We start from the raw sequence: 27,519 nt of genomic DNA on the forward strand, positions 1-27,519 counted from the left end.
ATCACAGAACAATTAAAAACAAAATAAATGATAATACTTACGTCTATCAAATCATCAAACATTACCAACATTGTACATCTTTTTAAAAAGACGGTGTTCCAAAAGTCTGCAAATGTTTCTTCGGATGGTGTGCTCATTAGAATGAATTCTTCTTCTGAATTGTTTCCCTGCAAAGAAAAAAAAATGAAAATTCTAGAGAAAAGGAAACTTTTAGAGACAAGCAAGGCCCTAAAACACCTGAAACAGTTTTTTGCAAATTAGTATGACACAAGCATTTCGAAATTAGTGGCAGATGCCAGTTTTTCATTTAGAAAACTACTATCATTCCATAAGAACCTATATCATTCCATAAGAACCTATATCACCCCATAAGAACCTATATCATTCCATAAGAAGCTATATCATTCCATAAGAAGCTATATCATTCCATAAGAACCTATATCATTCCATAAGAAGCTATATCACCCCATAAGAAGCTATGTCATTCCATAAGAAGCTATATTATTCCATAAGAAGCTATATTATTCCATAAGAAGCTATATCATTCCATAAGAACCTATATCATCCCATAAGAAGCTATATCATTCCATAAGAAGCTATATAATTCCATAAGAAGCTATATCATTCCATAAGAAGCTATATCATAACGAATAATCCAGATAATACAAATGATCATTCTTCATTTCAAAACTCGACAAACATAATACTAGAGTGAGAATACATTTCAACCACATAAAAAAGGAACCACGGTTTCATATCTTTCTGAAAGGTATTTTTCCTGAAAGTGAAATAGTTCAGGTGGCTTCTCTTTCTCTATATCTATATGTAGGCTCTAAAAATGTCTGGCTGGTAGCTTACCTCTTTAGGATAAGGCCATCTTTGCTTTTGTTGAAGAGTGATGATGTCACGATAAAACACAAGTTTCTGATCAGCCACATAACCAATTGAAGGATAGACTTTTTAATGGCCAGTCTAGTAACCCCCTTTCCTTTCTACTGGACTCTTGAAAGACCTTTCTCTTATCCATTCTGTTTGGTGTCAACGTGATTGAATGCTTGTGGCGGGTTTTTTTTCAAACTTTCTCTCTCCTTTCATTATCCTGCCTTCCACTAATCCTCAAAATAATCACTTTATTATTTCATATACATCAGGACAAACGATGCCCAATATTTTTCTTTTAAAAATTTCCTTATATTCTGGCTCATTGTGAGTCAAATCTACATTCTTCAGTTGATAGCAACGATTTATATGTGGTTGCCTATTGTTTGTGTAGACTTATCTACGCATTTACATGGCCTTGCATTTTATCTTCACAAGGATCTCCTCATTTCGCGTGCCTCCAGTCTAGAATCTCGTGGGTGCCCATTTATTTGTCTAAGATTGTATTTACTACATTCTAATACCTATTTATGTATTTCTTTATATTGTTCACATTCTCACAAAGACTGTTGAGTTGTTGATGTTATATATCTAACATGTTGATGCTATATATCCAACATGTTGATGCTATATATCCAACATGTTGATGTTATATATCCAACATGTTGATGCTATAATCCAACATGTTGATGCTATATATCCAACATGTTGATGCCATATATCCAACATGTTGATGTTATACATCCAACATGTTGATGCTATATATCAAACATGTTGATATTATATATCCAACATGTTGATGTTATATATCCAACATGTTGATGTTATATATCCAACATGTTGATGTTATATATCCAATATGTTGATGTTATATATCCAACATGTTGATGTTATATATCCAACATGTTGATGTTATATATCCAACATGTTGATGTTATATATCCAATATGTTGATGCTATATATCCAACATGTTGATGTTATATATCAAACATGTTGATGCTATATATCAAACATGTTGATGTTATATATACAACACGTTGATGCTACATTTTTTTTTTTTTTTTTTTTTTTTTTTTTACAAAGGCATCACCACATTATCAAGGCCCAAAGGCCACTCAAGGATAAGGGTTAAAGAGTGTACAGTAGAAGTTGGTCAATATAGTAATCATTAGTAATGAAAATTTGGTAAATTTAATAACTTATATGGAACGGCTCATCAAGAACTTATTTACTTTAGACTTGAACAAAACCATATTGTAGTCAGCCGGAAAGCAGGAAAACGGAAGACAATTCCACAGGCGTGCAGTTCTAAGAAAGAAGCTTTGTTCATGGAATCTACGTTTAGGTTTAGGCACAGATAAAGAGTGGGGGAAATTATTGATAGTGTTTACAGCTAGACGAGTGTTTCTTGTGAAAGTTTGGCGAGGGGGGACCATAGATTGAAGCTCAGTTGAACACTTTCCATGAAAATAACGATACATCAGAGACAAACTCGCAACATCTCTTCTGTGAGATAGAGGTTGCAAGGAAGAGAAAAGGACATCTCCTACGAGGCTACGAAGTCTATTTTGAACTCTATCAAGGCAGGCCAAGTCCTTTCTAGCAGCTCCTGCCCAGATGTGGCAACAGTATTCCATCCTTGGACGTACCTGGCTCTTATATAGATAGAGAATAGCATCAGCAGTGAGATATCTACTGGATCGATAGAAAGATCCCACCATTTTTCCAGCGGCCTTGGCAACAGATTTGATATACGTGTTCCATTTAAGATCAGGAGTAATGGTCAAGCCCAGAAGCTTGTCAAAACTTGAGGCCTCCTGAAGACGAGAGCCATTCATTTCAATTGATGACAAATGTGGATTAGAATGTTGATGATGTAAAGAGAGAAGCTTGGTTTTAGATGCATTAAAAGTAACCAGCCACTCCTTTCCCCATTGTACTACGTGCTCAAGATCAGAGGAGAGAGAATTGGAGAGAACTTGCTCGTTTACTGTCTTAGATGTGGTACCATAAATGGTAGTGTCGTCAGCAAATGTCTACAAATGATGTAAGGATATGATTTGGAAGATCATTAATGTAGATCAGGAAAAGAGTTGGGCCCAGGATGGATCCCTGAGGGACACCGGCATTAATACTGTGAGCTTCTGATTTTTGCCCCTCAACTACTACTCTTATGAACCTATCAGAAAGAAATGATTTAATAATTGAGAAGACTTTTCCAGCTATACCATAGCTAGCGATCTTATGAAGTAAACCTTTATGCCATACCCTATCAAAGGCTTTAGATATGTCAAGAGCAATTGCCCTAGAAAGATTGCCACCGTCGAGAGATTTGCTAATCCTATGCGATATAACTGTAAGGACATCTGCTGTAGATCTAGCAGAACGGAAACCATATTGAGTGTCACTAAGAAGGTTATTTTTGTTGAGATGTTTGATTACTTCTGTATTTAATACAGATTCTAGCAACTTACTCATGACGCACAGGAGACTTATTGGCCTGTACTGAGAGGGGGATGAGCGATCACCTGAATTCTTAAATACAGGGCATACTGATGAGATTTTCCAGGGAGATGGGAAACTATTCTCCTTAAGACAACGTTTAAACAGTTTTGTAAGTATGGGCGCTAGTTCAGGTTGAAGTTTTTTGAGTACTATAATTGGAATACCATCAGGGCCAGTTGCTTTACTGGAATCAAGGTTTTTGATTAGCTTGGCAACATCACGTACAGATATACGTATATCACGTAGCGTGTTTTCTGATACAAGAGGAAATATTGGGGGTTGGCGGTCTTGGTCGCAAAGGGTAGAATTAGCTGCAAAGTTATTGACAAAGAGTTTGGCTTTGTCTGATGCTGACGAGATTACCTCAGGTCCATTGATAATAGTTGGGATGGAGCATGCGCTTCTGTTCAGGATTCTGTTTGCTATTTGCCAAAACTGGTGGGAACCAAGCCGCTGCTCAGCTACTTTGGACTTAACAGATTGAGCATATAACTCTCTTGCGTTCCTTATTACTTTCTTACAATGGTTGCTGGCAGTCCTGAAAACGGCTTTAGTTTTCATACATCTATTACGTTTGAAGCAGTGGAAAAAGTGATTTCTGTGCGCAATGGCAGCAGCACATTCTGGAGAGAACCATGGCTGGCTGTTAGGTTTTTGCTGAAACTTTTTAGAGGGTATGAAACGGTCAATACCTACAATTAACCATTCAGTTAGGTCTAATACTATAGAGGACACATCCTTTTTAAACATGGAATGCAGAGGTAGATCAGATATAAATGTACGGAAGCTATCCCAGTCAGCCTTAGTGTATCGATATACTGTACGATGAAGAGGTACGTCTGGGGACTTATTACATTTCATTTTTATCTTAATTGATACAACAGAGTGGTCGGAAGATCCAAGAGGCGACAGAACAGAAACTGAACATAGTTCAGGGCAAGTTGTGAGAAAAAGGTCTAGTAGGCTCGCATACTGGCCGTCATTATCGGGCACACGGGTAGGTTCCTGAACAATCTGAGTTAGGTCATAGGCAATGGAGAAATCATGACAGAACCTCCCCTCATCATCGGTCTTGTTTGAGTGGGTCAACCATTCGACGTTGTGAACATTGAAGTCTCCACATACGTGAATGTTAGCTGAAGGATAAGTAGAAAGGACTTGGTCAATTTTCTCAGATATGCTTTGAAAGATAGTAACTCCGCTGTTGTGGGGGCGATAGAGAGTAAATATAAATGCAGTAGTGTGGGCTAAAGCAACCCGGAAGCACATATAGGGTAAGTTAGGATCTTCCCTGGAGATGTCCCTCCCACATGGAAAGCTATTTTTAATATAGGCACATATTCCATGCCCATGGCGATCTTGGGGGTCAGATTTAGAAGTTAAGTTAGAGTATCCTGTAATTGCAAACTCATCAAGGGAAATAGCCTGTCCAATGCCAGTTTCACTTAAAAATAAAAGGTCTGGTTTAGTCTCCTGTAATTGGGTTTCAACCTCTGGAAGGTTAGAACGTAGACCCCTGATGTTGGAGAAGGAGACATGGTAGTAGGGGTCTACGTTGGAAGTTGGAGAACCGGGTTTAATCGTGTATTTTTTCTTGAAACTTGTCATGATGAAATTTTGGAATTTGTGGACTAGGTCGACAGATTTACTTAGAGCAGGACAGAGAGGGGAAACTAAGAGAGAAAAAGAAACGAAGAATTTTTTTTTTGTACCACATGATAAGGTAAAGCCGTAACAATTACCCACTAGTATGGCATCGAGAGGCCCCACCAGAAGCTACTGCATGGTCCAGATTCCATTCACCAAATGGCAATACAGCAGCCCCAGTACTTTGCACCTGCTGATAGGACAGCCTCCTTAGTGGTTAATCCAAGGTTCGGGTCCCTGACTATCAGGCGGATAACGTCAGCCCAGACAAAACGTTTACCTCCAGCACCCTTACTAGTGACATGGCTACAAGGATAGACATAGAAACAGAACATTTCCACCAACTCTGCCAACTGTTCGCGCAAAAATACTGCCAACCTAGAAAACAGCTTTTTCTTCTCCCTTTGTCAGAAAAATCACTCATTTAAAAAATGAGGACTGAGGGACAAATAAGAAGAAGCGAGAGTAACAGGAGCTGCCGATAACGCATCCACAATGCGTTTTCTACTCTCCATTAAAAAAAAAAAAAATAAAAAAAAAAAAAAAAAAAAATAAAATAAAATAAAATAAAATAAAAAAAAATAACTATTAAGTATTGTACTTAATAAAAGTCCAACGGACATGTTTAAGGGAAAGTATGGTGATAGATTCCCCTCCCACGAACTAAAAATGAGTACAATTAGGTAATCTATTTTTGCAATCAACTCGGTAGATAAATAAACATTTATGGACGAGGAAAAAAAAAAATTAAAGCTAGCATTTAATACAACAGAAATACATAAATTAAATACTGAAATAAAATGTAGTTATTAATATTTGAATCTTAAAATAAAAAGTGCGAATTAGTAGAGAAAATCACTTATCACAACAACGCATTCCGTCTCCAAACTAGTGAAGAATTTAACTTTTAATAGCGTTCAGAAGATTTTTTTTTTTTAAATTAACCGTTAAGAGAAAGCGTGATTTTATTCTGAACTTTAACTAATCACGTTTTAAGCAACTTATGATATAAAACAAAATCGGATGGGGGGGGGGTTCTTCCGAAGTTAGTTGGTGACGTTATAAGTAATTGCGAGATAAGATGGGAGCCAGAAATTAGGGGTGGGGGACTGAAAATGATAATATAATGGATTGATTATACAATATTTAAGATCAACTTGGTAGATAAACATTTATACATATCCAACATGTTGATGTAATATATCCAACATGTTGCTGCTATATATCCAACATGTTGATAGTATATATACAACACGTTGATGTTATATATACAACATGTTGATGTTATATATCAACATGTTGAGGCTATATATCCAACATGTTGATGTTATATATCCAACATGGTGATGTTATATATCCAGCATGTTGATGTTATATATCCAACTGTTGAGTTGTTGATGTTATATATCTAACATGTTGATGCTATATATGCCCAACATGTTGATGTTATGTAATCAACATGTTGATGCCATATATCCAACATGTAGATGTTATATATCCAACTGTTGAGTTGTTGATGTTATATATCCAACATGTTGATGTTGTATATCAAACATGTTGATGTTATATATCGAACTGTTGAGGTTATATATCGAACTGTTGAGTTGTTGATGTTATATATCCAACATCTTCATGTTATATATCCAACATGTCGATGTTATATATCCAACATGTTGATGTTATATATCCAACTGTTGAGTTGTAGAGGTTTTATCCAACATTATTGATAATTAATTGCAAATCCATCAAGTTCCATCTTTATTTTTAGTTACTTCCATCTTCATCATCTTGTCTAGCTCCTCCTCTTTAACCACATAGATGCAGCTGATGAAATTTGTTTTAACTTTTCTGTCTCATGACTTGTCCCAAATGGGTCACCTACTCTACAAGCTTTTCTGATAATGACCGATGTTGAGATTCAGTTTTCTGTGACATCTTCCATTGATTGTCCCTTCCATAGGAAAATCTTTGACTATCACAGGACTGATTGTGATGGCTTCGCACCCTCGTATGTGACATTCCATGGGAACCTATTTTTTGTATATCTCTGAATGATTCTGAAAAGGAGATTACTGACTGACTACTTGTTGAGATTGACACTTTCATTCCTCATCGTAAGTTTCAATTTAAACCTCATTCCTCTCCTTGGTTTTCATGTTTCTTGTTCTGCCATTGCATATGGTAATTACTTCAGTGAGTATTGTTGGAATGATTCTGAGGCTTCTAGACAATCCTACAGAAGAGAGCAATTTCTCAGGATAAGTCTAGCTAATTTCAAAGGATTTGTGACTATCTCATCTTAAAAGGTCGACGTGATTTTTTTCTGAATTTATAAAAGTCTGCTATTCTTCTTCTGTTTAATGGTGTCCATACTATTTCACCCTCTAAAGATAATGCTGATCTTTTTGCGCATATTTTTGCTGATAATTCTTCTGTTGATGATTTTGGTGTTGTCCTTTCTGATTTTCCTTTGAATGATTCTACAATTATCACTCCAGATATGATTGCTAGGCTTCTTTCTGATCTTGACCAATCTTAAGCTTCTAGTCCTGAGTCAATTCATGTTGTTGTTCTCAAACATCGTGTTAATTTATGTTCTCAAACATCGTGTTAATTCATGTTCTCAAATATCGTGTTAATTCATGTTCTCAAACATCGTGTTAATTCATGTTCTCAAACATCGTGTTAATTCATGTTCTCAAACATCATGTTAATTCATGTTCTCAAACATCGTGTTAATTCATGTTCTCAAACATCATGTTAATTCATGTTCTCAAACATCGTGCTCCTGAACTTTCTTTTATCCTCTCCAAGTTATTCAATCTCTGTTTATCAAAGTCATGGTTTGTTTATTGTTGGAAGAAGTCATCTGTTTTCCATATCTTTAAAAATGCTAATAACCACCTGTTAGTCTCCTCTCTGTTATTAGCAAAGTTTTTGTAAGGTTGGTCAACGGCAAGATATCTGATTTTCTGGAAAATCTGGGTCTCTTTAGCAAAGTTCAGTATAACTTTCATGATTTTCGTTCAACTGCTGATCTTTTAATTGTTGTAACTGAGCAAATCTATTTGTTTATTTATAATTCAGGCGGGGGTAGGACCGTTGTACTCAACATTTCGAAAGCATTTGACAGAATGTGGAATTTTGGTCTTCTACATAAACTTCAGGTTTATGGTATTGGTGGTGAGGTTCTTGACATCATTAGGTCTGTTCTTTCTGATCGAAGATTGTAACTCTGAATGATGTATCTTCATTCTGTTTTCCTCAGAATTGTATTCTAGGCCCAACTCTGTTTCTTCTCTAAATCAATGATCTTGCAAAGAATATTGTTCAGAAAATTAAAATATATGCTGATGATAAAACTCAGAATATAATTCTCGCGTTGATTCTCATCCATCTCACTTAGGTAAGTTGAAATATGTAGCTAATCTAGAAGTAGACTTGGGTTGTAGATTGGGGTACGAAATGGCTTAATTCATTTAAACATGTTGTGTCTTTCAATCATTATTTTTTTCCTGAGATTCTCATCGATTGTTTTTGAGGAAAAATTCACTCGGAAACTTCTTGGTCTTTCTTTATTATCAAATCTTTTTTTTTTGGGTTCATATATTAGATCCATTGCTCTTTCTGGTTCTTGTAAAGTAAGTTCTCTCTATTATTCCAAACACTTTCTCACATCTGTATCTCTACAAATCACTACTGTGTAGAGGATTGTTGATATATTTGGGCTGGTGAACCTGTATCACATTTGAGATTTCTTGATAAGGTGCAGAAACGTATCTGCAATTTAATTACCCCCACTACTCACCCTATCTTTGTCTTTGCAAAATACTATTATGGTATGTGTTCTTCAGAATTGTCTGATCTATTCCCTGCTTCTTTGTTTCAGCTCGTTTGACTCATTGGTCTAGTGGTCTTCATCAATTCACTGTTTCATTACTTCATCATAATACAGCTTCCTATTTCAACAGCTTCTTTCTAAGAACCACAGCTTGTGCAACTCTATTCCTGCTGATTGTTTTCCTCTTAGTTTTTAACCTTAATATTTTCACAATTAAAGTCAACAGGCATCTCCTGTCTTTGCAATCATTATCTTTCGCTCGTGTTAGGTCTGTAGATTTAATAGCTTCATGTCTTCTCTGGAGTCATTTCCCAAAAAATTCCCCTAAATTCTATCTCTCTATAATTCCCCTCTGTCTCTGTATCTCTCTCTCTTCATTTTTATATCTCTGTATCTCTATCTCTATATCTTTCTCCCTGCCAGAATAATGCATCTGAAATAATTGTCTCTGAGATGGGTATATTTGCCAACGACACCACGCTCTATAGCAGGCACTTGGGGAAAACTAATGAGAAAATACCTACGGTAATGGCCGAAACCCTAGAGGAAGACCTTCAATCTGTAGTGGAATGAGGTAAAAAATGCATGGTAACGTTCAACGTTGACAAGACAAAGCTCGTTTCCTTTAATAATTACATGAAATCTAACCAACTACCAATAGCTATGGCTAGAGATACTTTACCTGAGAGCACTTCGTTCAAGCTCCTTGGCTTAACGTTCACAGGAAACATGAGTTGGAATAGATACATCGAGATCATTGCGAAGGCTGCTGCAAAGAAGGTGGGTTCTCTCTATCATGCTAGAAAGTTACTTATGCCTGAAAGTATCCTGTACCTCTACAAAGTTACCATTCACCCATGTATGGAGTACTGCTGTCACATTTGGGCTGGTGCATCTGCTACTAGTCTCTCGCCCCTGGACAGGGTCCAAAAGAGAGTCGCCAACCTAATAGGTCCTGAACTGTCATCTAAACTTCAGCCCCTGTCCAACCGATGAAATGTTGCATCCCTCTGCCTGTTTTACAAGTATTTTAATGGTGGATGCTCTGATGAACTACAAGCCCTTGTTCCCCCTCAACGAAAATACCCCTGACAAACCCAATAAGGCAGCGAAGTCCCACCCCTACACAGTTGAGATCATTAGATGTAAGAAAGCCTTTTACTCTAATAGCTTCTTCCCCAGAACTGCAAGACTTTGGAATTCTCTTCCAGTTTCCTGCTTCCCTAACTGTACTGACATGCAGAAGTTCAAGGGTAATGTGAACAGACATCTTGTTGCTAAACTCCCTACATAGTACCTCTGCAACTTAGATCCCTGATAGTAGTCTTCTACATCAAAGTGGCAATATGCCTTGTTTGGGGTAAAAATGTAATAAAAAAAAACAATTACACAAACATGTGCAATTGTCTTTACATTAATTATTGAAAATTAACAACGATCCAGCGAGACAAACTACTTTGTAGAATCACCACCAAGTAAATCTTATCACTTAATCTGTTCCTCTAACAAGTCTATCATTGTGATATTAATGTAACAGAACTGCTGATACTGATATCAACTGCATAAATTTACGCAAATGACCAAGCCGGTTGCACAAAGTGACGTCACAGTCGAGATAAAAGGACACACGTGGCTGGTGTTCGGCAAAGCAAGTGTTTTAAGAAAGGTGTTTTAAGAAAGACGTGACAAGAGAAGCACATGTTCAAGACGTGTAGGTGACTTCACAGCAGGGATGAAAAGTCACACGCAAGCAAAGGAGGAGAAATGGACTTATTTAAATATATAAAAAAAAATGTGTTGTTGAAAATACTAAATATAAAGGCTTTTGTTAAAAAAAGAAAGTCGACTTTCTTTCTTATTCTCTGTTTCTTTGATATAACGACTACGTTACAATCAATACCAATGAATTGAGATGATACATGGCAATTTAATAATTGAAGAAATTCAAATTTACTTACACAAAGTATAGTGGCGTCAATAGGAGGTTCATCATTTTCATCATCTGAAATTAGATTAGAAATATTAATAGAGATCAGCTTAACATAATAAATAGCTTATACAGGTTTATAGTTGTCTTCAATTAACATTCAAACGGTATATAGATTTAATATCTTATGTCTTTTGACATAGTTTGCTGCAATTTGAAATTTTCTGCTAATGAAATTTATTGATTAAAATTATTAAAATCATTTTAAATGGGCTGGTAAACAACAAAACAAAATAAAATAAATACAATAAGTAAAAGTTCAACTTTCTCAACTTCCAACACGTGTTCTCCCGACCACCTCTGCCAACAGGCGTTTTATTAGAAAAATAACCCATTCCATTTGCATATGTGTGCAGTGGAAGATAAGATCTCGTGAGATTTCACGAGACTACACTTTATAAATCCATGGGTGCCATCTTTAATTTCTCTCTCTCAGATCCCATCTGAAGGTAAGTTGTATGACCGCACAATACACACAAACGCGGGCGCTTTTTTCTTTGATTATTACATTCAACTCTACAACTAAAAGATTTCTAATTTGCACCAGTGATTTCAAGAGAAAAACTGATGGATTTTTAATGAGTTTGCTTCTTGGCTTGACTTTTAGCGAATTCTATATGGCAAGCCTAGAAAACAAAATATTTAATAACATTGTTAAACCTTCTATTTATGTAGGCTATGTTGATGATATTCTTATTCTAGCTAATAGTAATAACAAATACATAAGCTTCAGGATTTTTTTCTAAATATCTGTTCATAATTTTACGGTAGAACTAAGTGTAACTAATAATACCACATTCCTTGATGATCTTATTGACAATAATCTAAAACGTTTAACACTTTTATTAATAAAAAAGATCAGCTCAAATTCCATCCTTTTAAATTTCAAGAGCGAATGCCCTCACTGCTATTAAACCGGACAAAACTAATCCCTTCACTAAAAAATGAATTAAAAAGTCGATAAACAAATAAAAATGAATGATTCAAAACAAAAAACACAACTACAGATAATAATAATAATAATAATAATAATAATAATAATAATAATGATAATAATAATAATAATAATAATATTTCAAACTATATTAGCATATACTATTGTAATTGAATAACTATATTGGTTTTACATCTTGCCACCTCATCAAGCATCTTGTAAACTCTAATTCAATTTACCATTGGTTACCGCCATCTCACTGATTTCTAATTAATAATACCAAAATAATGCATTCTGAACAAATTTAAAAAATACTTGAAACTATCTTCATTAAAACTCAACAAACCACAAACAATAACATTATGTATGAAACTAATAATGTCATTTTAAAATGCTTAACATTATCAAATGACGCTAATTCTGGCGTTATGCAATTTAAATCCTTTATGTAATTCCTGGAACAGTGCAAAACTTTTTCTTGACGTCTATTGGACTTCACGTGCATGTTTTTCAGCTACCATTTGAAATTCTCTTCTTTTCTCCAGCTTTTTTATTCATTTGCTTTTTTACCTGATATGATTCCATGAAGAATTGAAAACGTTCGTGATACATATGGAACATAATGTTGCATTATTTTTGGCATATTGGGAGGGTATGATTTTTGTCCATCTACCATTACTCTTATGAGCCTATCGGAGTTAGGCTCATAAGAGTAGTGGTAGATGGACAAAAATCGGAGGCCTGCAATATAAATGCTGGAGTCCCTCAGGGGTCAATCCTGGGCCCAACTCTCTTCCTGATCTACATCAATGACTTCCCTAAACACATACTTAAATCATTCGTTGACATCTATGCTGATGACACGACCGTCTACGGCAACACATCAAAGGCTGTAAATGACAAAGTTCTCTCTGATTCTCTCTCCTCTGATCTCGAGCGCGTGGTTCAGTGGGGGAAAATGTGGCTGGTTACCTTTAATGCATCCAAAACCAAACTCCTATCCTTACATCATCAACGCTCTGATCCTCATCTGGCATCAATTGAAATGGATGGCTCTCGTCTGGGTGAGGCCCCGTGATTTGACAAGCTTCTGGGTTTGACCTTTACTCCTGATCTGAAATGGAACACGTACATCAAGTCTGTTGCCAAGGTCGCTGGAAAGATGGTGGGATCCTTCTACCGCTCCAGAAGATATCTCACTACTGATGCAATTCTCTATCTATATAAAAGCCAAGTACGTCCAAAGATGGAATACTGTTGCCATATCTGGGCAGGAGCTGCTAAAAACAGCCTATCCTGCCTTGACAGAGTACAAAATAGACTTCGTGGCTTAGTGGGGGATGCCCTTTTCTCTACCCTGCAATCTCTCTCCCACAGAAGAGACGTTGCGAGCCTATCCTTGTTTTATCGTTATTTCCATGGCAGGTGCTCGTCTGAACTCCAATCTCTGGTCCCCCCTCACCAATCTTTCACGAAAAACACCCGTCTAGCTGAATCCACTGTGAAAAATTTCCCCCACTCTATATCTGTGCCTAAATCAAAATGCGGATTCCATGAACATAGCTTCTTTCTTAGAACTACACGCCTGTGGAACTCTGTTCCGTCTGCCTGCTTCCCACCGGACAACAACTTAGATGTCTTCAAGTCCAATATTAACAAATTCCTAATGAACCGCCCCCTTAAGTAAACACTTCATCAAATCTCCACACTAATGTAATGTACTTGCAATAACCCTTATCCCTGAGTGGCTTCCGGGCCTTGATAAGTGGTGATCACTGTGTAAAAAAAAAAAAAAATATAACATTGGAACATAACAAGAGTCTGATGTCCGGTGTTCGGGAAAAGAGATAAGGAGTAAGAGGCCAACAATACTCTTTCCCCACATAAACTCTCTCCCCACATAGTGGATTCCGGCTGCTCCTCATCTGTTGTGAGTGGGTTTGGTATGTCAACCCAAAGTATGGAAAATGTACCACGATTCCGATACCAGGTGGGAAATGCCTTCTAAGCCATGGTGTTATCAGTATAATTTTACTTTTAACAGTTACCAACAAGAATCTCCTGAAGACTGACGTATTTGCATCAGAGTGCACAAAAAGACCTGATGTGATGCAAATGGTGCCAAGATCTTAGCATATGGGTCAATGCAAGTTCTCTTGCTACCGAGATGTCATTGATAAGATGAGGCTGAAGTAGAAGATTCTTTCTGGTTAAGTCTAGAAAATATTAAACTTGTGTCTAGAGTTGTGGCAAGCCATTGGGATTCGATCTCCTTCTGCATATGAACGTTATCAAGAAATTTGGTGGTGTATAAGATGCATTTTGCTGAGGTAGCACTTGCTCTGCATGCGACAATAGAGCTGAAACAGCCCAACTTTCACACAGTGTTTGACTAACTCCTCAAATCCTGGATGATGTCGTGAAAGTGATCCAGTGATCAGTCACCAGAAAAATTATGCAACAACCCTGTAAATGCGTGTCTAAAATATAATAAAGAGCTGCTAGCCTGGATTGATAATGGGTGATTGGTTTTTTACCCAGAAGAGGAATTAGGGCTCCTGAAGGGCCAGCTCCCACTAATGGCAGTCATCCAGCAGAACCAACAAAAGGTAAGGCCGATGCTCAACTATCGGGAGTTAAATGAGCATGCGGATCCATTCACTGCCCACACAGAAAAGTTGAGAGAATGGTGGCAAACGAGATCGTGTGAAGGAGCATCTCTGCAGCAAAGAGCTGGAGAGACAATAGGATGATGCACGAGTGCTTGGTTTGCAGATCTGGGGAAAGGATAACGCTCTGTATTGGAGAAGAGGGAATGAAATCCCAGACATGCCTTGTGTCATCACGCAATGGAATATATTTTTGTCATGTGGCAAGTTGGTTGGACACCTTCCCATGGGTAGTTGGCTTCGCACTGCCATGATGTTCATCAAAAACAGAGCATCTAACGTCACCACTGGATGGGATGACAAAGAAGACGGTGACACTCTCATAATTAAAGAAGTTCGCATCAGGTGCACAAAAAAGACCTGATGTGACGCAAATGGTGCCAAGATCTTAGCATATGGGTCAATGCAAGTTCTCTTGCTACTGGGATGTCACTGATTCTGCTTGTATCAATTAAACACGGTAGTGTTTGAATATATGGTTAAATCACAGTTTTAGTCATTTAGAACTGCTTTAAAGCTTCACCGTTCACTCATTTTTCGATCAAATTTCAAACAATTATTACAGTTTATAGATCACCTTCTCAGCTTCCATTTTCATTCAGTAAAACAAAAGTTATGATGAATTTTCTGGTGTTAAAAATTGTAAAAATATGTGAGCAACGCTTTTTATGACTGGTTTCCATAGCAACATCGTTACTTCAGCGACTACTGTCGCAAAAAGAGAAGTAACTCGTGAAACAGGCAGAATAAAAGCATGAAAGGTAGATAATTGGGGGCATTTTATTGAAAGCAGACGAGTGCCGTACATTGTTATTACATATGTGTTTGGGGGGGGGCAAAAAAGTTAGACTGTAATTAAACAAAGAACAAAGGAATTTATTGCAAACCTGGAAAAATGAATTATAGAAAAATGCGAGCATGAAAAGTAATGTGGTTAAGCTTAAACATGGAAAAGTAAAGGACTAGTTGTTAAAACTGAAAAATAAACTAGAAAAAAAAAGAACAAGATATTCTAGTAAAAAATATAATAAATTTATAACTTAAAATATTGCAACATTAAGATTTTTTAAAATTCAATTCATAACATTATATAATCAATTCTTAATGCTGTAATATTTTAAGTTATAAATATATTATATTTTTAACTAGACTATCTTGTCCTTTCCTTTTCCAGTTTTAACAACATGTCCTGATTGAATTAATTCAAAAAAGTATTGTTACATGATAATAGGTTGGCCCCTTTTCATGTAAGTAAAAAAATAGGGAATTAGTTAAATAATGAAAGTCAAGGATTTGAACTTGCGAAGCTAGACTTGAAATTGAAAATTCCAATCATAAGTTAAAATAAATACAGAATGTTACTGAAATAAAGAATTGCAATTGTTTAGCTTACATATCTTTATATGGAAAAGGAATGTAATAATGAAATTTGTTTCTGTGAAAATTTAAATAAGGAATTTAATCGTCAATTGGAATTGTAAACATGTTTTGTAAATAGGTTATTTCAAAATAGGTTACTGAACTCGGGGTCATGTCAAGTTTGGCTACGTGATGAATGTCATGCAACGTGCTTTATGAGCACATGTTTAATCATGCGATGACGTGACGAGTTCTCAATATAGGAAACAGTTCAAAGTTAGTTAACGAGAGTGAGATCAGTCAGACCAGGGGAGTAGAGAGGTTCAGACCGATTCTTGGCACCCTCTAGAAGCGAGGAGGGTTTTAGAAAAGATGTCTTCATCTTTGTGTATCTACATCTTCGTGTTGTAATCCAACAGAAAAGGTATTGTCCATTTATGTTATATAAACCTTGATAAAATCATCATCTAAAAAATATGTGTTAGAAAGTATATATGTCAAAAGTATAAATGTCAAGCCCTCGATCTATCTGTCTATATATCAAATCGCCTCTCATTGGGTAGTAACATGTACATTGTCTATTATATATATATACAGAACTGTTTCTCTCTTTATATATACCTGTTTATGTTACCAATATGCTATCTCTTACAACATGAACATCTTAAGACATATGAACACTCAACACATGAACATGCCTAAGACTATCTCTCACTAAGACTGTCTCCATCTCACAACATTCAACATGATCACACTAAGACTCTCCTAAGCACACACACACACACACACACACACACACACACACACACACACACACACACACACACACACACACACAAACACACACACACACACACACACACACACACATATATATATATATATATATATATATATATATATATATATATATATATATATATAAGTAAATGGTAGTTTGCTTGAAGCCTTGCTGATAAAGGAATATATGGAAGTTTTAAAAGCCAAGAGCAATGTGGAAAGGACCGGAATCACAAGAGTAAAGACAAGAAAAGAAAAACAAAGAAACGAATAGACGGGTATGTTTAAGTAGAGAAATGTCTAACTGTTTATTCATTTATCCTTCCTCACTTCGTTATATAATTTGCAACCAAGTTGTTGGTATGTCCGGTGTATATAAAGTCCGTTGGTGGTATGGAAGTTTGATTCATTTCAGGAGAAAATACCTACCCCTTTCAAAAAGAAAACAAAAGTATATTCTAGAAGAAGATTCGGAAGAGAACAGAACTGCAGATAGAGGTTAGGACAGCAGTAAGATGTGACTAAAACCGTAGGTAACTGAAGGTAATTTTATTTTATTTATTTATTTTCTTTTTGTTATGAACATTTATTGGTTATATATAGTTTTTTAATCTTGTTTAATGATCAGATCAAAAAACGGCATTATTTTTGCACTAACCTAATATATATGTGTTGTTTTTTTTTACAAGGTGGTCACCACTTATCAAGGCCCGGAAGCCACTCAGGGATAAGGGTTATTGCATGTACAGAACATTAGTGTTGAGATTTAATAAAGTGTCTACTTAAGGGGGCGGTTCATTAGGAATTTGTTTATGTTAGACTTGAAGACATCCAAGTTGTAGTCAGGTGGGAAATAGGCAACCGGAACAGAGTTCCACAGGCGTGCAGTTCTAAGAAAGAAGCTTTGTTCATGGAATCTACGTTTTGATTTAGACACAGATAAAGAGTGGGGAAAATTTGGACCGTGGTTTCAGCTAGACGGGTGTTTTTCGTGAAAGATTGGTGAGGGGACCAGAGAATGGAGCTCAGACCAGCACCTGCCATGGAAATAGCGATAAAACAAAAATAGGCTCACAACGTCTCTTCTGTAGGAGAGAGGCTATAGGGAAGAGAAAAGGGCATCCCTCACTAAGCCACTAAGTCTATTTTGTACTCTGTCAAGGCAGGATAGGCTGTTTTTTGAAGCTCCAGCCCAGATGTGGCAACAGTATTCCATCCTTGGACGTACTTAGCTTTTATATAGATAGAGAATTGCATCAGTAGTGAGATATCTTCTGGAGTGGTAGAAGGATCCCACCATCTTTCCAGTGACCTTGGCAACAGACTTGATGTATGTGTTCCATTTCAGATCAGGAGTAAAGGTCAAGCCTTGAAGCTTGTCAAAACATGGGGCTTCTACTAGATGAGAGCCATCCATTTCAATTGATACAAGATGGGGATCCGAGCGTTGATGATGTAAAGATAGGAGCCTGGTTTTAGATGCATTAAAGATAACCAGTCATGTCTTCGCCCACTGTACCATGCACTCGAGATCAGAGGAGAGAGAATCAGAGAGAACTTTATCATTTACAGCCTTTGATGAGTTGCCGTAGACGGTCGTGTCATCAGCATAGATGTCAACGAATGATTTAAGTATGTGTTTAGGGAGATCATTGATGTAGATCAGGAAGAGAGTAAGGCCCATGATGGACCCCTGAGGGACTCCAGCATACTGCGGGCCTCTGATTTTTGTCCATCAACCACTACTCTTATGAGCCTATTAGAGAGAAATGATTTAATGATTGAGAAAACATTTCCAGTAATACTGTAACTGGAAATCTTGTGAAGTAGGCTTTTATGCCATACCTTGTCGAAGGCCTTTGATATGTCATGAGCATTTGCCCTAGAAAGGAAGCCTTTGTCAAGAGATTCACTAATCCTATGAGATATAACCATTAGCACATCTGCTGTAGATCTTGCAGAACGGAAACCATATTGCGTGTCACTAAAAAGGTTATTTCTGCTGCGGTGGTTGACTATTTCTCTATTTAATATGGATTCCAGCAACTTACTCATGACACACAGGAGACTTATTGGCCTGTACTGAGAGGGAGATGACTTATCACCTGAATTCTTAAATACAGAGCATACTGATGAGGTTTTCCAGGGTGTTGGAAAGCACTTCTCCTTAAGGCAGCGCTTAAACAGTTTCGTAAGTATGGGAGCAAGTTCTGGTCGAAGCTTTTTTTTTTTTGTGTGTGTGTGTGTTATTATGATTTAAATCATCATTAAATCATAGTGACATCATCGTAAAGAGCTTACAGCTATTTCAAAACGATTTTATTTTCAGCTATACAAATTAAGCAGAAAAATCTGAAAACTGCACTCTTGTCAGAACAAGGCAAGTATTTTGCACATCAGTATACACACAAAAACACCCCCCCATATATATATATATATATATATATATATATATATATATATATATATATATATATATATATATACAATACTAAAATTGCATTCGGGTTTCAAATCAAAGTTAATTTTTTTAAATCATTTGGGAATATCTTAAATAGGACAACCTCTAGTGTAAATGATTGAAAGTTAGAGTAGGATAGACATTTTCTAGTCACGGTGACAAACGATGACCAACCACATTCATTTATTCTTGCCTTAAAAAAACAGAGTATGAAGTTGGAACCTTTATCCTTGAGTGGCTACATAGCCTTGATGTGGTGACCCATCAGTAAATATATAACTGATTATTGACGTTTATCTCTAAAACATTTGTAGGAGTTTGTGACATAATTTCATATATCACTGTATAATTTTGGACAAAGCAGACACTAAAGTTTTATCTGAACTCGACGGTCAAGAAATTGTATTTTATTTCGAATTTCCCATTCGAAATAACACGAATATTATATGAACTTTTAAAGGATTATTTTTTTGCATTGCATCTTCAGTTATTTGACAATACTATCTTTAAAAAAAAGTGGGTGGAAGGTGATAACGTACGAACATGAAATTGCTTTAGTATATGTTTATATAGATCAGTGACAAAATCCAATTTAAGATATGTAGGCGGATACATATTTGATGAAATATACATCAAGTGAAAAACTGTTTTAAACATTCCATTTTTAAAACTGTACCAGAAAAAATGGCAAATGACACAATTTGCCAAAGACAAATCGCTAAAACCTTTTCTGGTTTGATAAGCAGTTAATCAAAAACTCAGTCAATAATGATGCAAAATTACTAACGCTTACCTGCTATATATTGTTGATTACAATAAATTGCTGAAGAAGGTTTGGTATTTGAACAATTGTCTTCCACTGTTGAAAGAGGCAGTAGAAATTTCTGGAAAAACAAAACTATCGTGTTAATCACCAAATTATATTTAAAAACAAATGTCAAAACATTGTTAATTCACTGCCCGCATAACACAAGCCAAATAGTGCAACGGCTAGAAGCTCCGACTGTCGTTTGGGCGATCGGGTTTCAATCTTGGCTTGTGGTAGTTGCTTGTCTAGCCGCACTGATGAGCTGTGATACAGCAAAACAGTACTGTATTTGAATGACTATATATATATATATATATATATATATATATATATATATATAATCGTTCACCTAAAATACTGTTTTGATGTATCACAGCTCATCAGTGCGGTTCGACTAGCACTCATCCCTAGCCAGGAAGTGAACCTACACGGTAATTGGCAGTTCTAACCTCTGGTCCATGGGATTGGTGCTTTTAAACGACCTTATCAAATGTCCAATTATATAGACACTTGCCCACCACTTTAACGATGCTCAACCTGATTTTTTATTTACAAACAAACAGAGAGCTTCACAGTAACGCTAATTCGCTAATTAAACGGGTGAAACGCTAATTCGCTAATAAACGGGTGAAATCATTTTACGACAAGGAGGGGGTGCTTATATATATATATATATATATATATATATATATATATATATATATATATATATATATATTTAAATAGACATTCCGACGAGTTATTTACGAGCATCAATTCCATGGTCGAGTGGGAGAACCGCCGACTGTCAACATGACGGTCCTAGGTTCAATCCTTGGCTTGGGAGAGATGCTGGTCTAGCGGCACTGATGAGTTGTGATACAACAAAACAGGACTGTATGTCGATGACTACAAATATATATATATATATATATATATATATATATATATATATATATATATATATATACTAGCAGAAATACCCGTCGTTCACTGGTTTCAAAAACAGCCTACAGAAAATGGACTGTGATTGATGAAAGTATGATAGGTTATGAAAAGGAGGGGGTATTAAAGAGATAGGTTTTGATACTCAAAAATTTTACTGTAATCAAAATATGATGAAAGTAAAGATAAGTTTCGCGAAAATATATTTTTTATATCAACTTTGTTTCCATTCGTAGCCAAGAGTAACCAACAAAATGATGTTTCCTTACAAAGAGAAAATGTTATATATATAATAATATAAATATACAAGAAATAAATGTTACCATAATCAATAAAAGTTACTTTTATGGTAGAAAAGTTCATTGATTTGTATTTTTAAGTAGTTTGTTAAAACATTATTATTTTTTTTATTCACGAACCGGTTAAAAAAAAATCAAAATGGCTGTAACTTTGAAATGGAGAGCCCCGTGTTCAATTTGAAGGAGGGGAACCTGAGCATTATGTGTTAACAATTTAAGAGTTCCGTCAACGTAAGGAATATTTATAAACATATTTTAATGTTTTCCTTTATTTTGTGATTGAGGAATATTAGATTATGGTATGTGTAGTTTCTATAGAAATTCATTTAAGTAGTTATCGCCTCAAATTTTGTTTTAATTTCGGTTCGCTGAAATTATTTCAAGTAAAGAGCATTAAAAACTATTTCAAAACAAAAAAAAACATGAACTGAACTTTTATTGAATATGGTAACATTTATTTCTTGTATATTTATTTTTTCGGGTAGTCGTTTGTTGGCTTTTCTGTTAAACACTCTTACGAAATAATATCGACAAAATATCGAAAAACAAAGAAACAAAAACAGTTTTGAAAAATAATGAAGCTTTACTTACTTTAGTAAAATAATCTGAATCAGCAAAATGGGATATTAAAAAGTAAACACGTAATTACTTTAGTTTTTTAAAGCAAAGAATCGATATAAATATGAATAAGAAGAAAATGGCACCCTTTTCAAGCAGAACAGCTTTGTTTCCGTTTTACAATATTGAACGGTGTAGTATTGCGCCGTCGGATTCAGGGTTGTACTATTGTAATGTAAAGAACACGCAGAAAGGGTTGTAATCAACTGAATTCTTTCTAGTACACTGACAAAAAAAGCTTAAACATATATATAAATAAAAATAAAAAGGTTATGTAAATGTTTTTAAAAAGACGCGTAATCATATGAGCAGGATTTTTTCCTTCTTTTGACACGATAACAAGTAACGTTCTTATTTTTTATTATTTATCTATTTATCTATTTTCGAAAGAGTGTCATGTACATGTGGAGAAGGAAAAAACAGAGTTATGCAAAATTTGTGTCGAGAATTGTCTAAAGTTCCAACTTTTTTTTTGTCTTTCACTTTAATAAGAACGTGAATTTATGAGATGAATTTATTCGACACAATATAATTCAACTCAAAAAAATAAATAAAAGCTAACGTGAATTAAGATTAAAGTTAAGGTGTTATTGTGGACCCTTACCCTTTTTAAAAAACCTTGTTAAGTTTTGTGAAATATTTACATTCTATGGGGGTCAGGCGTGAACGAACACCCAATAATTTATTATACCATATTTCTGCAAACTGAAACATAATTATCAAAGTATACTCACGCAAATAGATATGAAAAGTCTTTGTTAAAGTTTGTGCCATATTTCCATGGAGTACAGGTGCGAACCATCCCTATTTAAGTTGAAACATGCTTATCAAAGTATTGTTATGTACATCTATATCAAAAACCCTTGTAAACGTTTTTTTTTTTTTTAATTTTTTATTTCCATACTTTGAAGGCCAGGCGTGGACGCAGACCCCACAATTTTTATGAACCACCGTTCTGCCAGATCAAAGATACCCATTCCTGTGTCTCGATACATCTTTTATCATTATATGTAATCAGTATTTTAAAATAGTCAACCATATAGGAGCCTATTCGTGACCACACACACACACACACAGACGTTCAGCTTTATATTATAGAATACATATACATATATATATATATATATATATATATATATATATATATATATATATATATATATAAGAGCAAATAGTTAATAAAACATGTTAAAAAACACTTTGAAAAAGAGTTAAAAACATATTTAATCTGAAAAGAAAACACTTAATAAGTGGATAATCCTTAATCCACAGAGTTTCGAAGAAATACCTTCCTTCTCATCAGAGAGTAGGAATTAGCAAAATGCGGGATCGGATTTTGCATACAAAAGTATTTGATGAAACTGCAAGTAAGCCAAAGATCTTACTTGATAACAAAAAGTGAACCATAATCCGGGTGAGTATCCATTCAAGTATTATTACTTGAGGTAACATCGCCATTCCTCATACGAGCCAATACATAGGCATGTCAAGCAGATCTTATTTGGATTTCAAAATATTTGGATCAGTATTTACTTGAAAGATGAAGTATTTTCGTGTCAGTTTATCTTGACAAATCCTTGTACACAAAGACCAATGAAATCCGTAACTTAAACTCTTCAAATAGATAATTCAAACTATATATATGTATACATGTGGGTGCATATACGTGCATATATATGAATTTGTGCATATACGTGCATATGTATGAATTTGTGCATATATGATCCAAAAAATTATTATTGCACTAAGGGTGGTTTTTAGTGATGCACTGTCCTCCCTATCTTTTTCAGCTGCTGCATTTTATTGGCACAAACATCTGACTCGTGTTATGCATACCGATATTGCAAAGCTGATTCAAAATGATCTGCCAATCTTCGATCATTCTTATTGAGACTCTTTTTTAGATTGGATTTTTTCTCAGCTGTTTCGGCACCTATAAGGATGAAACTCTCTCTCTCTTTCTTACACACACAGAAAGCGAATTGTATATAATAGTAGAGATAGAGATTAAAAAATAGGAATATTATTATCTATTCTCGAATCTTTAAAAAAGGAGTACTGATCCAGCCTTTGAACCAACCAAAACTGATTATGGCTGATACAGGTTTACATAAAGAGACGCCAAAAGGTGAATAAAAAAGAAATAGCATTGAAATCAAAACCAGTCAGTGTTCCAACAGAAAAGAAAATAATCAAACTTCTTTGAAAGCAAGAAAAGACACTTTCCATTCTTTAGTTATATAAAAAAATATTTAGTAGTTTATGATGAAAAAATATTTAGTAGTTTATGATGAAAAAATATTTAGTAGTTTATGATGAAAAAATATTTAGTAGTTTATGATGAAAAAATATTTAGTTGTTTATGATGAAAAAATATTTAGTTGTTTATGATGAAAAAATATTTAGTAGTTTATGATGAAAAAATATTTAGTAGTTTATGATGAAAAAATATTTAGTTGTTTATGATGAAAAATATTTAGTTGTTTATGATGAAAAAATATTTAGTAGTTTATGATGAAAAAATATTTAGTTGTTTATGATGAAAAATATTTAGTTGTTTATGATGAAAAAATATTTAGTAGTTTATAATGAAAAAATATTTAGTAGTTTATGATGAAAAAATATTTAGTTGTTTATGATGAAAAAATATTTAGTTGTTTATGATGAAAAAATATTTAGTAGTTTATGATGAAAAAATATTTAGTTGTTTATGATGCAAAAATATTTAGTTGTTTATGATGAAAAAATATTTAGTTGTTTATGATGAAAAACTATTTAGTTGTTTATGATGAAAAAATATTTAGTAGTTTATGATGAAAAAATATTTAGTAATTTATGATGAAGAAAATTAATTGAAAGAAATTTTATATTTTTTACGAGTCACTTACATTCAAAAGAAAAAATTTAAGAAATTCAAAATAAGTCATTTTCAAATGTAAGAAAGAAATCTAAAGATTTTAAAAACAATGAAAGAACGTTTCGAAAATTTCTATTTCCGAGAAATATTTTGTAGTAATTTTCAAAATTCTAAAGAAATAAAAATTAAAGATGAACAACGGAGTGATGTTAGAGTAAGGATTTGGGCTAGATCTGTTCCTGTTGGCTACTGTCCCCATTGTCATCTGTCTGTCAGGAAATTCTTTTACGGCATAAATTTACTATTTAATGAATTTATAATTTAACATTTTTATCACTTTCTGATTGGATAAGCACTTTGACATCTTTGGGTGTTTACGTAAACAGTTGAAAAGTCAGTTTTGTCCTGTTCAAAAGTTAGACGAGTACCAAAAATTAAAAAAAAAATGTAAACCTCAAACTGTTGCTTCAAATAAGAACTGTTGATTTTCTCTGAAAACTTCAACAGTTGGTTGTAGACTTGTGGCAGATCGGACACTTGTACCATAGTCGAACCAGTTGTAATACTCTCAACAAGGACATCATAAATAAATTCGAGTTGTTTCTATAAGAAAAAGAGAGAAAACAAATACAATGACAATTTAAATAAGGGTGAATGACTTCACATCATTTAAACACTGTTAGATTTATCAGCTTAGTAGATCGAATCATAAAACATCAAAATCTGTTAAGGGAAAGGACGGCTTCGGTAATTATAAAAACCTCATTTTAATGAATGAATTATTGTCTCTTTTATAATAAATGAACTTGAAAAAAATGTTATCTTTAATGAAACAAACCTATTAGTACCCAGTATTTTATTCTTTATTTTTCTTTTCGTTTCTAATCTAAAAGTGCTTAAGTCAGTTTTATTTGTACATCCTTTATTTGTATAACGCTGGCTTTTCTCCAGTCAGAGAAGATAGAGATCAGAGCTTATGGAAAGAGTGAGAAGACTGCTTGTTTATTGAAAAATAAAAATAAAATAAAATAAAACCATTTTCTAAATAAAATTATTCTCTTATTATTTTTATTGAAGAAGAGTAACTCTTGCCCGATAAGAATTGAATGTGTGAATTGAATTACGTCTTTTATATCTGGAGTTGTGTTAGGGCCACACCAACAAAATGTGAATTGTTTGCATCTTGAAGCAAGGAAATGATGAAAAGATTAACGACAAAAATGGCAACAAAATTTGAAATTGAATAACAAATAATATTGCCATAATCAATCAATGCAAATGTTTATACATACTCGATTCTGAACCATCAGAGTTCGATCCCTGCGAAGATCTAAGATCCATTCAATGATATCAATCTTTGGCTTATTTTTCATTTCTTCTAGAATAATATCCAAAATGATATATGATCCACTCCTTCCAACACCCGCACTTGAAAAAAAAAAACGTTGAAAAATGTTTTATTATGTGTATCAAATACTGCATCTTCTACATGAAGAAATCAATACAGAAACTCAAAAATTGTTTTGTTCTAAAAATTTTTGCGCTTTTAAAATCTGTTTCTGTGGGGAAAAAAGATCTTATTTTGGGGGAAGAAGGGGTTCATTTTTGTTAAGTTTTACTTTTGCAAGGAAAATGAATTATTTTTTTAACAATCATTTGATCTATGTTATGAGAGAATATTAGTACTTTGATGGATAATCCCGAGTTAGTCTCGGAAATGGCTGAAGCTGTCTACGATTTGAAAGCCACTTTCTTTTCTTTTTTGTTTGAGGAAGTTAAAAATAAATTAGTTGTTTTTTGAGGGATTAATGTTTTTAAACTCCAATTTTAAACTAACCCTAATATTAACCTAACCCTCCGCATGCATAGTGTCATCTGAATTTTTATATTTTTTTTTTGTGGCTTTCAAATTGTAAACTGCTGCAGCCATTTCTGGGACTGGCTGTAGCTTCTTATTCATTCTAAATACAAATCATTTTAATGTCATTTCCATTACTTTCATATGTCTGAGTATTGTCTTCATTTTCGTTGTTATCCTGCTCACAGGCCTATTCTACTCTCCGGCCTTCTTCAGGATCATTAGGTTTCAAAGGTTAACGATATTGGTGGATGGATGGACAGTTCAATGATGAAGAATATTATGAGAGAAGTGATGAATAGAATGAACAAAGTTTGATTCCTTATAAGGACAATTTATGACAAGTATTTGTCTTGAAGACGACCATGTTATAATCTCTAAGGAACCAATTCTATTGTAATGTGTTCCACAAATGGAAAGTTCTTGGAAATAAAACTCTGTTCGCAGAAATTCCGCTTGATGCTCGGCACACAGAAGAAAATGGAAAGTTCTTTTTAATTGTTATAGATAGACGAGTTCTTACTGTGAATGTCTTACAAGGAGGAACGAATAACTGAAACCTAGTCTTTGATGGAAATAACAATTGAGTAGAGAATTACTAGTCTCGTCTCTTCTGTGAAAAGGGGTGTGTGTGTAAAACACAGAATGGATCAGCTTCCACTAGATTGCCAAATAGATATTGTACTTCTGTTTTAACATTCTCTTCAATGATATTCAAAGTATGAGCAGAGCTTTTTTTTTCACTCCAACATGCCAACTAAAGATATTACTCTTTTTTTTTTTATATAGGCATCACCACATTATCAAGGCCAAGAGGCCACTCAAGGATAAGTGTTAAAGAGTATACAGTAGAAATTGCACAATATAGTAATCATTAGTAATGAAAATTTCGTAAATTTGATAACTTATATGGAACGGCTCATCAAGAACTTATTTACGTTAGACTTGAAGACAACCATATTGTAGTCAGCCGGAAAGCAGGAAAACGGAAGACAATTCCACAGGCGTGCAGTCCTAAGAAAGAAGCTTTGTTCATGGAATCTACATTTAGGTTTAGGCACAGATAAAGAGTGGGGGAAATTATTGATAGTG

At 34.5% G+C, this 27,519-nt stretch overlaps 1 protein-coding gene across 1 annotated transcript in view; it reads right to left on the reverse strand.

Moving 5' to 3' along the window:
- The window catches only part of LOC145286341 (uncharacterized), a 265,839-nt gene that overhangs the window by 16,260 nt on the left and 222,060 nt on the right, over positions 1-27,519 (reverse strand). The window contains exons 30-34 of the mRNA XM_080135264.1: positions 25,862-25,997; positions 25,023-25,172; positions 19,857-19,947; positions 10,832-10,875; positions 42-167 (exon numbers count right to left, since the gene is read on the reverse strand). Of these exons, the coding sequence (XP_079991390.1) occupies positions 42-167; positions 10,832-10,875; positions 19,857-19,947; positions 25,023-25,172; positions 25,862-25,997 (547 nt within the window). The remainder of the gene's footprint in view (positions 1-41; positions 168-10,831; positions 10,876-19,856; positions 19,948-25,022; positions 25,173-25,861; positions 25,998-27,519) is intronic.

Source organism: Euprymna scolopes, chromosome 10 (genome assembly GCF_053919585.1).
Source record: "Euprymna scolopes isolate OS-2025 chromosome 10, ASM5391958v1, whole genome shotgun sequence".
In the NCBI taxonomy this organism is placed as follows: domain Eukaryota; kingdom Metazoa; phylum Mollusca; class Cephalopoda; order Sepiida; family Sepiolidae; genus Euprymna; species Euprymna scolopes.